General features: G+C 42.2%; 1 protein-coding gene across 1 annotated transcript in view; it reads left to right on the forward strand.

The window, feature by feature from the left end:
- Window positions 1–11,099: 11,099 nt before the first annotated feature.
- The window catches only part of DSG2 (desmoglein 2), a 41,889-nt gene continuing 40,377 nt past the window's right edge, over window positions 11,100–12,611 (forward strand). Inside the window, exon 1 of the mRNA XM_036755820.1 lies at window positions 11,100–11,230. Coding sequence (XP_036611715.1) covers window positions 11,177–11,230 — 54 coding nt within the window. The 5' untranslated portion in view covers window positions 11,100–11,176. The remainder of the gene's footprint in view (window positions 11,231–12,611) is intronic.

Genomic DNA, 12,611 nt, shown 5'->3' on the forward strand with positions numbered 1-12,611 from the left:
CTTCGACACCAGCTGCAAATAAACAAATGAATGAATAAACGAATGAATGAATAAAACAAATAAACAAATAAACTGGTCCCTTTCTCTCAAGGCTTTTTAAATCTAATGGGAAGACAAGAACTTAACTAACCAGAATACAAAAGAACAGCTGATAAGTATGGTCTAGACTTTCCCTCACCCCATCCCCATTCCCATAACCCCTTACCTCCAGGCTAGTGGTTAAAGTGCTAGGTTCAGGAAGACCTGGAGTCAAATCCTGCCTCTGACTCTCACTAACAGTTTGGACCAAGAGGAAGTCCCTAAATGCCTCAGGTAATTCCCTAGGCCTTATCAACTGAGTCCCACACACCCAGGGGTGTGATTAGCTTCCTTAGAAGGAAGCCTGAAGTCTCTGACACCAGATGCAATCACCACTCCTTTCCATATCTGCATATAGTTTAAAGCATGGGTCACATTCAAGCAAGAGGACGAGTAAAATAACTTCCAGGGAAATTGCCCAAAGCTTTAGACAAATCCAAATTTCTCACTAAATTCAATTCTCCCATTTGACGCTTAATAGCTGTTTAATTCTGGACTAATCACTTAAAATCTGTGTCAACTCCCTAAGATTTACCTACTGAGTCATAGACAGTTAAGAGTTTTAACTTGCATGAGGCTGAAATGCCTAAGAGAGGTACAAAGTTTCATGGGAGTCCAAAGGGGAGGAAGAACATTTCTGGTCCAGGATGGCAAAGAATCAGAGGAGACAGTAAATAAACTAGGTTTTGAAAGATTGTTGGTATGGATTTCAGCAGAGAAGGGCGTTCCAAGTGTGAGAAGTGGGTGAGCTGAGACCCTAAATTTTACAATTGTACAGCAGTACATTTTTGTGCGTGTGTGTGAATGAGATAGGTGGGTGGCTGATTATAGAGGGCTTTGAATGCTACCATAAGGAACTAGAATATTATTTCATGAGTAATAAGGAGTCCCTGGATACAATTAGATCAGTGTGTCACTGTGGAGGGAAAGCAAGCTATATACGGGTGTGGAGGGAATTGTGATTTTTATAATAATATATATGTAATGAATATACTAATAGATTAGATTTTGTAGAACTGCCTTTTCCAGCTTGTGATTCAGATTCACAATGCAGCTTGAACTGATCAATCAAATCTTGACAAGGCTCACAATCCCTGGCATCCTTCTGCCTGCGTACCTGAAGTAAATTGAATCAAAGACTGTAGAACCTGTTCCCATCACAGAACTCTGGTCCTGTGACTCACCAAGTAATGACCCCCAAGGACTTGAGCAGCATTGCTCCCACAGGCCTCCAGAGTTGTTGTAATGTCTTCCATTTGTGGGTTTGGCCAAACCACTCTGGCCCAGGGAACAACTGTTTGCAATCCACTTACCTCTCTCCCTTCCCACTTGTGATTTATGTATATAATCTCTGTCTTCACTTCAGCAAGGCAGAATTCTGATCAGGAGAATTCCCAATTTGCAAATCTGTTCCTCATAATGAAACTAATTAATTAAGCAGCTGCCTGATTACTGGCACTTTGTTCCTGCCCTTCTGTTTTGTCATTTTCAGGTTAAGAGATTGGCTCAGTAACATCCTGTTAACATTAGGAAAATTAACCTGGCAGGGGTGTATAGGATAAATTTGAGGGAAAAACAGGAAGTAGAGAGGCAGTCTATATAATCCAAAAGACCTGGATTCCATTGCCAAAAATGGTCACTTGTAAGAGAGATTCTGGAGTTAAGAGTCAGTAGTACTTGGTAACATTAGATGTACCTGGTTAAAGGAGACATCAAGGAGGTGTCTGGGAGAATAGTGGTAGTGAAACTATAGGAAAATAATAAGAAAATGAGTCTTTAGTACAGTGCTCGAGTTCAGTTTGGTACATATTAAATTTGAGGATCCAACAGGACACCTAACCTCTCATAATTCTAGCACATTCTTTCTCTTAATTACTTCCTATTTATCCTGTATATAGCTTGTTTGTACATAATAGTTCACTCGTTGTCTCTCCCCTTAGGGGATGGGACTTGAGGGCAACAAACTGTCTTTTGCCTCTTTTTTTTGTATCTCAAGTCCTTATCACAGTGCCTGACACATAGGAGTCACCAAATTAATGTTTATTGACCCACTAACTGGGGATGTACATACAAGTAAGCATCTGGAAATGAATGTGTGGAATTCAGGTGGAGGGAGGAACTCTGGAGCTGGAAATAAAGATCTGAGAAATGAAGCCACAGGAATTAATGATATAAATAATGGAATGTATGGAGAAAAATAAGAAGTCCACTGAAGGAACTTAGGGAAAAACCTATTGTTAGAGAGTGAAAGGAAAAAGATTGGCCAACAAAGGAGACAGTTAAAATTAGTCAATAATTATATCTTCAGAGAATATAGATTAGGGGAAAAGTCATTACTCTTTGTGATAAGGACGGTATTGACAGGCTTTGAAGGGACCACTTTTAGAAGCATGGTAGGGAAAGACAAAAGATGAGAGTTTAAAAAGGCATCAGGGTAAATTGAAGGTTGTTTTAGGACAAGGGAAACCTGAGTATATTTATAGGCAGAGGGGGTGTGATGAACCAATCAATAGGAGAGGAATGGAACGGGCACAGTAGTGAGGAAGGGTGCTCAGACTGATTCCCTTCCATTAAAGGGAGGAGGAGGGTATAAAGCCAGTTATGGTAGCACACCTGAGGACCGCTGCTGTGAATAACCTTAAGGGTCTAATTGCATAGTATAATGTACTCTCTATTCAGAACTAAACATTGTTCAGGGAATTGTGTGGGTCAGAAGACTACCGACTCAAGTAAAAAAAAAATAGAGGTTTCTCATAGGAAAAACAGAAGCTTTATTTGATCAAATCTCATGACAGTTGGGCATCTTTCTCACTACCAGGGTGGACTAGCAGTGATGGGGTGGGGGGGGGGGGCAGGGAAGAGAAGACAAGCAGGGACATATATACCCTTGTACAAACAATTCTAAGAAATCCCACCCCAGAGGCTGGACCCCCATCCCCATTGGCTGGGACAAGTGGCCTCACAATCTAACCAGGAATAAAGAAATAAGTTTACTTGATGATACAAGCACAAAAACTACAGAATTATTTTATAGGGAAACTCCTGTTAAGGTGGCAGTTTGAAAAACAGGTGAGTGGAGGGGGAGAGGGGAATATCATCTAGTTTCCCCAAAATCATATGATTTACAGGAAAACGAAACTTAGGGCTGGTGAGGTTCATATCCTAACTAAATTTTTAAGTACTATCTCTATTTTGAATATTGCCTTGCCTGAGTTATTCATAGGGAAGCTTTCACAATCTTGTATTCCACTCAGAACTAAAGCATAACATTCACAACAATATAATAATTTATTACTAAGGTGGCCTCATAGTCTTAAATAAATCATTCAATATATCTTATAGCATTTTTCAGAATACCCACACAGCATATGTCATTGCATCCAATAGCATTCCCTAAAATACTTGTTTACACAAGCAGGGGGTCTCAGGCCAGGGTCTTCTCTAGCATAACATATCATCCTTAAGGGGTAGCAGAAAATACAAACACCATCCACCCCTAGGTGTATTGGTAATTAAGGTGGGACTTTCTTTTACTGTTTTCTCTTTTAGCACTTATTTAATCAAGTGCCTTTGAAGAGTCTGGCCTTTGTTTCTTTGATTGGATCAGGAGTCTTTAATGACCTGCTTGCCTCAAGGGAAAGCCTGATTTGCATGGGTTTGAGTCACATGTTTTTGGTGCCTGAGGCTTTTAGGCCACATAGGTTTGAGTCGAATATTTGTGACGATTTTAGGTCACATGGGTGAGTCGCATGTTGTGACGCCCTTTGACCCTGAGCGGAATATATAAACCCAGATGTTGGCATTTTCCCTTGGGGCTCTCACTCACTGGAAGAGTGGTGTGTGACTTGAAGAGATTCTGGGCAGCCCTTAAGAGGCCCCTGGCTTGTAAACCCAGATGTTGGGACTTTGTTAAACCCTGGTAACTATGCATTGAGATTTGAATCAGACAAGGTCTGTCTGTTGATGTTTGTAATTTATTTGCATTTGCTCTGAAGTTCAGGTTTCTGGCTTTTCCTCCTGAACTAAGTGAACAATATTTGTTTGTTGGATTAAAGTAAGATTGTTAATCCCTTAACGTTACTTTCCTTAGTAAAGCAGATCAAAGAACCTGTGCTGGCAGCTCTTGTTCCTAGTCTTGTTGGGTCTTACACCTCAACAACTACTGCTAGCAAAACTGTTGCTACATTAGGTCACAGTAAGTTACAATCTCCTCAGTCAATACAGAGTGTCTAAGTAAGGTCCTCTTTTATCTTGACTCAAGGCTGACTTCCAAACCCCATGGTTCCTCCTCCATGGGTCTATCATTCCCAGCTCTTGCCTAGATTCACACACACAGACACACACACACAGGCAGCTCTCTGCTCCTGCTCCTTGTCTCAGCTCACAGGGACTGCTCCTCTTCAAGTTCTTCCTGCTCCTGCCTGACAGTAGGCTCCAGGGGCTCCTGTCCAAAGTTTCTGTCTCTGGGAAAGCAAAGCTTAACAGAGCTACAACAATATTTATACACATTACCAGCACCATAATTAACATAGACCAATAGACAGGACTTCTGTATGAGAAATTAACACACACCAACAGACAAGACTTCTGTCTGAGAAATTAACATACACCAACAGACAGGACTTCTGTCTGAGACATTAACGCTAGGCCTCCCCACAAGTAAGTTCCCATATCTGCTCACACTTCTCTCTCTCTCCCTCCAAGCAATGCAATATATACTGTGGTCAATCAGACTCTTGATTCAATCAAAGGCAAGACTCAATCAAAGGCACTTGATTGTCTTAGTGCTGAGAAGCTTGGAAGTCAGCACTTAAATTAACCTTACATTAAGCACTTAATGTGTTACAGAAACTTAACTCCAAAAGAAAAAACAGCAAAATCCTACTTTGCTTGCCTTTAGAGGGAAATGAGGATATAAAACACTAGAACAACTGACAAATCTGAGCTCAGTCGCTGACTTCAAAGGAATTCTACCAATAATTCTTTATTCTTACCCAATCTAATCAGGTATATTCAAATATCCTTAGGGTTTGCTTACCCTATATTGCTTACCCTATTATTACATTTGTAAGACCCTTTGCCTATCCTCCCCACTCCCAATCACAGACCACTTGGAATATGTCTATAGACTAGATGGACCCTATTTCTTCATTACATATGGGCAGTTTTATTTCCCGGAACAACAGGGCTAAAACCCCTGATGGTGATGTGGAAGCATATATCTTCTTGGATCCATTGTAAGTGCTTTACTGGTATTGGTTTGTAGATTATTATTAAGTCTGTAGCTATATTATCATAAGTGGGTGTGGATGTGTTTATTTCCCTAGGGTTCCAGAATCAAACCAACACACATGGAAAGTCAGAGGGAATTAAGAGGAAGGGTACAGGTAGAGAGGCTAACCTTTGTGGAGAAAAGAAACATTTCTTTCTCTCACAGTGCCAGGAGGAAGAGAAGATGGATAAAGACAGACGTTCAGAGATGTTAGTGAATTGAGGGAACTCTAAGGTACTACCGAGGGAAGTCAGATTAGGTTGACTCAATCTTCCTCCAATAAAAAGGAAATCACTTGGTAAATCTGGCTCATTCTCCCAAAGCCAAGCAGGCTACATCTGTACCACCTTAGGGTTCCAGGGTACCCTGAGAGGTTTGGGGTGTCTTTACTGCCATCAGCTCTGAACCCTCACTAGATGTGTTTCCACCACTGTTAGATCTCAGTGACTACTCTCCAATTCCATTTAACTTCAATTAACCTTTACAAAGGAAAATTTACTTCAAAATAGAGCACTAACAAAGTATAAACATTCCCCTCAATACCTCTGGGACATCGATCTTGAAGAAGTCCAAGCCAACTTCACATCTAGATGCACCAAGGCAGATGAGTCCTCCTCTCAGCTCCTGCTGGCCTGGGATCAGAAAGTTACTCCCTACCCCTCTGGGCATTAATGCTGCACTGCAAACCCAGACTCTAGAACCAAGATGCCAGGGTGCCTTACTAACCTCTTGAAACCCACAGGATTGAGGCACTACTCTCTTTAACTAAAAGAAAAAAGACCAACACAAAGGCCAAGGACCAAGGTCAATTTCACAGAGTCACATGGCTTTGAATGGGAGAAGTCCCCATGGTCTCCCTATGACACGGTCCTATCACTAGATTCCATAAGTGAAGAAGCTTATTCACAAACAGGGCAGACTAAAGGAGTAAGGCTGACTCGAGCCTTTGAATGTCTCAGCGGCCAGGAGTTTCCCATTCACCAAGTGGTTAGCCATCCAGAACCAGTTATAGATTACCAACTCATGATCCACAGTCTCTCTAAAGCATTTCCATTCTATGTTATCACAATGCACCCAGAAGTAGGCTTTTCATCTCTTCATATGGAGAGATGCCATCCAAGGTATTCTGTGCTTACACCAAACCTCTGTTACACAGAGAATGGTTTTATACATTTGGAACCAATTTTGTAGGGAATACAAAATAAAAACTAATCAGAATTGAATACAGGATTGAATGAGCACCAGTAAAGGGCTAACTAAGGTCAAATAGAACTTTAAAAAAAACTATTAGCACCCAGCAGTTTGAACCTAATTAGTAGCACCTGTGGCCTTGCACGTAATGGATACTCAATAAATATAGGTGCTCAATAATTGTTGCATTTTATTCTTTCACAGCTACTTATTAAATTCTTAAAAACCAAATTTTTAATTCTTATGTTGTCATAAATGTGAGGTCAATGGAAATGGTTTCAATCAATGGCTCACGTATCATTCAGTAAGTCTCAAAACTGATTCACTGGTTTCCATAAGAAAGATCTAATAAGCCATTATAAAACATAATGTACAGCAAACTCCAAGAAATACTTATTAAGTGCCGATTACATGCAAAGCATTGTGCTAAGCATTAGGGTAGATACCAAGACACAGTCTCTGCTTTCACGGACCTACCATTTAGTAGGGAGATGTAACTCATTCACAAACAACTATACTATAGACAATGAAGGACAAATGAATAAGAAGTACAGACTAGGTGCTATGATGTTTAATGATGTAGTGACTATGGACAAATGTTACTCAATGCTAACTACTTCAGTCAAAGTCTTAGAAAATGAATGTGCTTTGTTTTAGGAGGAATGCTACCCTCGAATTTCTATTGGAAAGCATCATGAGGAAGTTTAACAGTCTATTTTAAATGAGCAAAAAAATTTCTCATGTAATCATAACCCCATCCCCCCCAAAAAAAATCCTGCCTGTTTCATATGCTGAAAGTTCAGTCTTCCATCACTTGATGGGAATCCCAGAAAACATGAGTCTTGGGTTCAGGTTTCAACTAGAAAGGCACAAAGCTACTTATTCTTTCGGATAGATGATAGATGGTTGTTCAATCTTTTTCAGTTGTGTCTGACTCTTCCTGACCCCATTTGGGGTTTTCTTGACAAAGATACTGGAGTGGTTTGCCACTTTCTTCTCCAGCACATTTTACAGATGAGGAAACTGAAGCAAAAAGGATTAAATGATTTGCCCAGAGTCATATAGCTAGAAGTTTCTGAGATTGGTTTTGAACTCAGGTTATCCTGACTCCAAGGCCAGCACTCTAACCACTGTGGCACCTAGCAGTCAGATGATAGATAGATAGCTGGATGGATGGATAGACTGATAGATAGGCAGGCACAGATTACAAAGAGACATTAGAGACATAATAGAGCATTTATTAAACACTTACTATGTGCCAGGCACCATGCTAAGTTAATGGAATTTAATATAGTTTTTGGGTAATGTTTTGACAAGAAAAGACTGCACTTCTGATTAGAAAGGTTGCCTTGATGATAGTGAAAGAGCATCCCAATCAGTGATGCCAATATCTTTGACTTTCTCTTTAGGAGGGACAACAGAAAAGAAATGGAATAATGATCCTAGGGGTTATTCTTACATTCATTCATTTAAATATTTAAGAACCTATCATAGGAAGGACCATCAAACAGGTTAAATATTATAGTACCATGGATTTAGAGCTGGAAAGAACCTTACAGATCATCTAATGGATTGATTTTTATTTTGATCAGTCTAATGGATTGATCTTCATTTTACTAATGACAAAACTAAGGCAGAGACAAATTAAGTGACTTACCCAAGGTAGTGGTGGAGCTGGGATTTAAACCCAGCTCCTCTGACACTAAAACTAGCCCTCTTTCCACTGTAACACACTACCAGGACAAAAAAAGATACATACATTAAACAATAATACAGAAACAGGACAGAAATACAAGACAACAATTAATCAAATGTAACGAGCAATGTCTGATGAAGCACCAAATGAATGATGCAGACAATAAATACTATGAATTCAGAGGAATAAGAGCAATTATTCAGAAAGCACTTAAAAATCATCTAGTACTGGGGTGGGGAACCTAATGGGTTCCATGGCCACCACATGTGGCCCTCTAGGTCCTCAAGTTCAGCCCTTTGACTGAATCCAAACTTCACAGAACAAATCCCCTTAATAAAAGGATATGCTCTATAATGTGCCAGGTACCTTGCTTGTTGATACAGAGACAAAGACAAAAAAAACAAACAAACAAACAACTGAAATAATCCCTGCCATCAAGAAACTTAAATTTTATGGGGGAGAAAGGGAGGGAATAACATGTATACAGAAAAGAAAATGATAAAACACACTCAAAGTAAATAAAAGGTGTTTTGTGGAGGAGGGGCACATGAGCACTTAGGGAATGTCTCCTGAAGGATGTTACTTTTGAAGTGAGTTTTGAAGTAAGCTAAGGATGCTTAAAAAGGGGCATTAGGAAGGGAGTGCGTATCAGGCATGGGGGCCAAAGTGTGAAAAGGTAAGGAGGGAGGTGGAATTTCTCATACGTGATTACAAAGAGGTCAGTTTGGTTGGAATGAAGGGTCTGTGAAGGAGAGTAATTTGTAATAACTGTACTTGGTACCTAGGCCGGAGTCCGTTTCTGTAGGGCTTAAAATGCCAAACAGGAGGGCATTGGCCTAGATGGAGTACAGAGGCTTTAGCCCCAGTGCATCCTCCTAGAGGTGAATTGGGCCTTTTAGGGAGAATAGGATTTGCATAAAAGTGGGGGGTTGAAGTTTGGAAGGACCTCTTGAGGGAGAGAGGGAGAGGGAAAAGAGAAAATGAACAAAGATCACACAGATGCTTCTCCCTGTATAGTAATTCCTACGAAGAGTAATTATACTAATCTCTAACCAATACTAATCCCACTTCTAAATTCACATGCTTCCAAATATACTAAAACCTGGACTTCACGAGAAAGCATATACTTTTCCTGTGCAGAAGCAGACTAGGGCTCTAGAGTTTTCCTAACACTTGAGTTATTTTCTTCAGACATTCATAATTCAGTTCCTAGAAGGAGCTAAGGTGGAGAAAGAATTCTTTGCTAATAAATGGGCATATGTATACTTACTTTAGATAAATGATTAAAATAGTAAGTGATACTACTAGTTCTGTATCTCAAGAGATAAAAAACAAAAGACCTATATGTACAAAAATATTTATAGCAACTCTTTTCTGGTGGCAAAGAATTGGAAATTGAGGAGATACTCAACAATTGGGTAATGGCTGAGCAAACTGTGGTATGTGATTCTGATGGAATACTATTGTGCTATAAGAAGTGAACAGGATGCTCCCAGAAAAACCTGAATTTACATGAGCTGATGGAAAGTGAAATGTACTGTATATAAAATAACAGCAATATTGTGAGATGATCAGCTGTGAATGCCTTAACTCTTCTCAGCAATACAATGATCCAAGACCACTCTGGAGGACTTAAGATGAAAAATGCTATCCATCTCCAGAGAAAGAACTGACGGTGTCTGAATACAGATTGAAGCATACTTTTTTAAAATTTTATTTTTCTTGAGAGTTTTTTTGGGGGGTGGGGGTCTATGTTTTCTTTCACAACATGAAATAGAAATGTTTTGCTTGACTACACAAGCATAACCTATGTCGAATTGCTTACCTTCTCAATGAGGGGGTATTGCAGAGGGAGGAGGGAATTTGGAACTCAAAGTTTTAAAAAGGAATGTCAAAAATTGTTTTTACATGTAATTGGGGAAAAATAAAAATACTAACTAAATGTTTAAAATAGTGATAAAAACCCCAAACAAACCCGCATTTAAAAAAAAAAGTCTTCAAATTCAGCCTAAGCCAGTGGTAGCCGAAAGAATCCAGAACATTGCCTGAGCTCTTTCCTATTAATAACTCTCTTCCTCCCACGGCCAGATAACCTAGCTGGGAGGCAGAAGCTGCGGGGATAGTGTTTGGGGACTTTTCTCTCTCCAGGCAGCGGCCTGAAATCCTTTATCTGCCCTTCTCCCCAAGACGAAGCCTCCGCCGAGGAAAGCAACAGTCGTTAAGTAGTCGCGTCACTGCCCAGCTCCTCCTTTACCTGCCTGGCTCTGGAAACGCACGCACCGTTCCCAGCCCTGGTGCGCAGCCCGCAGGCCACTCTCCCAGAGTCACAGGTCCCTTGCTGCAGGCCCCACGGGAGCAGATAAACTCCCCCGGCGCAGGGGCGGACCCAACCTTCGCCTAGCAAAGGTTACGTAGGCTGCACGGTCCCAGGCCCTGCGCTCTCTCCGGGGGCCTCCCCTCCCCAGTTACAGACCCCAGTGGTATGGGGGAGGTGGTTCCCCGGAGGAGGAGGAGAAGGAAGCAGCGAGGCGGAGCTTGCAAGCCAAGGTCCCCTCTCTGGGGACGTCACGATCCCAGGTGTCCCTATGGGCGTTTGGGGGAGGAGGAAAAAGGGAAGAGGGGTCCATGAACTCTTCCCAGAGCCTTCCCTCACCTCCGCTTATCAGCCCGGCCCAAGGCGCCATTATCTCCCAGGAGGGTGGGACACACCTGGCCACAGCCACCCACATCGGAGCTACGTGGGTGCCCCCAGGGACCGCACCATCTGCACAGCAGAAAAAGGGGGCGGTGCCGCCGCGCACCCCTAGGGCGGCCGAGGGCCTGGGAGGGACCTGCCCTAGGGCGGAGCGGGGCTCGGGGCGTTGGTGAGGGACGGGACTGGACGGGTCCGGACGGGACAGCCGCCCCAGGCGCAGTACACGGCTGGAGGAGGCTCGGCTATGGCTGGGCACCCGGCGCGGGGAGCCGGGAGGCTGGGCGCACTGCTGCTCCTGGTGAGTTGGGGTCCCCCCGGGGGTTTCCTCGGGCTGATGCACGCCCAGGCCTGCGCCTCGGGCGGAGGGATGGGCAGCCGCGCCCTGGACCTGTTAGCTCCAGCCTCAATTGAGCTCATTAACGAGCTTGCTTGATTGATTAATAGCTTGCCAGACTCGGTTCAGTCTGCGTGCCCGGAGGCTGGCAAAGGGCTGGGGCGAGATGGTATCTCGGGGAGTGCCCCGGCTGCCCCAAAACGGATCTTCCCGGGCAGGAAGGTGGGAGTCCGGGCTTGTCAGCGCCTACCGTTGTTCTCCCTTCCCGCCACACCTAGGCCCGGAGCCTCCTAATGCCCGGCTTCTGGAGCCAGGGCTGCCCAACACCTGGGCGTGCAGACCGAAGCGAGTTTGGGTCTCCTTTTCTTTACCGGGGGTGGGCAGGGGGGGAGTTAAGACTATTATTACCCACGGAGCCCCGTCCCTATTCTTGAGATAGATAAAGGAAGCAATTCCCTATCCTGGAGCTTCGTAAAGCAAGCCTTTAGACTGCCCACGCCCATGCAAAGTCAGGCCCGTGGAGGACTGGGAGCAAAGCCAAGTAGTTTGGTTTAAATCAGTGCCACTCAGCAAGCATTTATTAAGCTCCTAGTATGTTCCAGAAACTTCTAGATGCTGGGGAAAAAAGGATAAAGACAAATGGAAGCAGTTCCGCCTTCTTTCTTTCAAGGAAGATAAAAGCCCCTGCACATTCACACATTTATTAAAATCTTTATAACTTTAAAATTGTGTTTCATTCGTATCTCAAGAAAAAACAAAGCAAACAAAAGTTCTTGCTAGTATATAAAGATAAGAAATGTTGAGAAAAGTAATCGAACACAGCCTAGGACACGTTTTTGATGTGTAATATTTAATAGGTACTACTAAATAAGGACTTACATTCTAGATTTACGATACAGATAATTTGGTTTTCATAAATTGATTTTTAATTTTTTTAAAATCTCCTCAAAGCAGTGGTCATAGAAGACCCTGAGAACCGCATGCGCTGGTTACCTGTGATATTTTTCAAAAAGGGGAATAGATGGTAATAACATTATCTCCTTGGGCCTTTGCTAGCACTTTGCTGCTCTCTCCATAGATATATATACACACACACATACATATATACATATGTGTATATATAAAAATGTATTAATATTAGGTGTAATATACATTTTTTTATTCTAGGTTTTGTGTCATCCTTGTTTGTGTGATCCTTCTACAATAATGTAAGCTCTATGAGGGCAGGGACCAGTCACCTAGATTTTGTATCTTCCTCATTGATCCCCTAAAACAATGCTCCTTTTAAGGTCAAAGAAAAGAAACACTACACAGTGAATAGTCTGGGATTTTCGCTGTCGATGAG

This window comes from Trichosurus vulpecula, chromosome 1 (genome assembly GCF_011100635.1).
Source record: "Trichosurus vulpecula isolate mTriVul1 chromosome 1, mTriVul1.pri, whole genome shotgun sequence".
In the NCBI taxonomy this organism is placed as follows: domain Eukaryota; kingdom Metazoa; phylum Chordata; class Mammalia; order Diprotodontia; family Phalangeridae; genus Trichosurus; species Trichosurus vulpecula.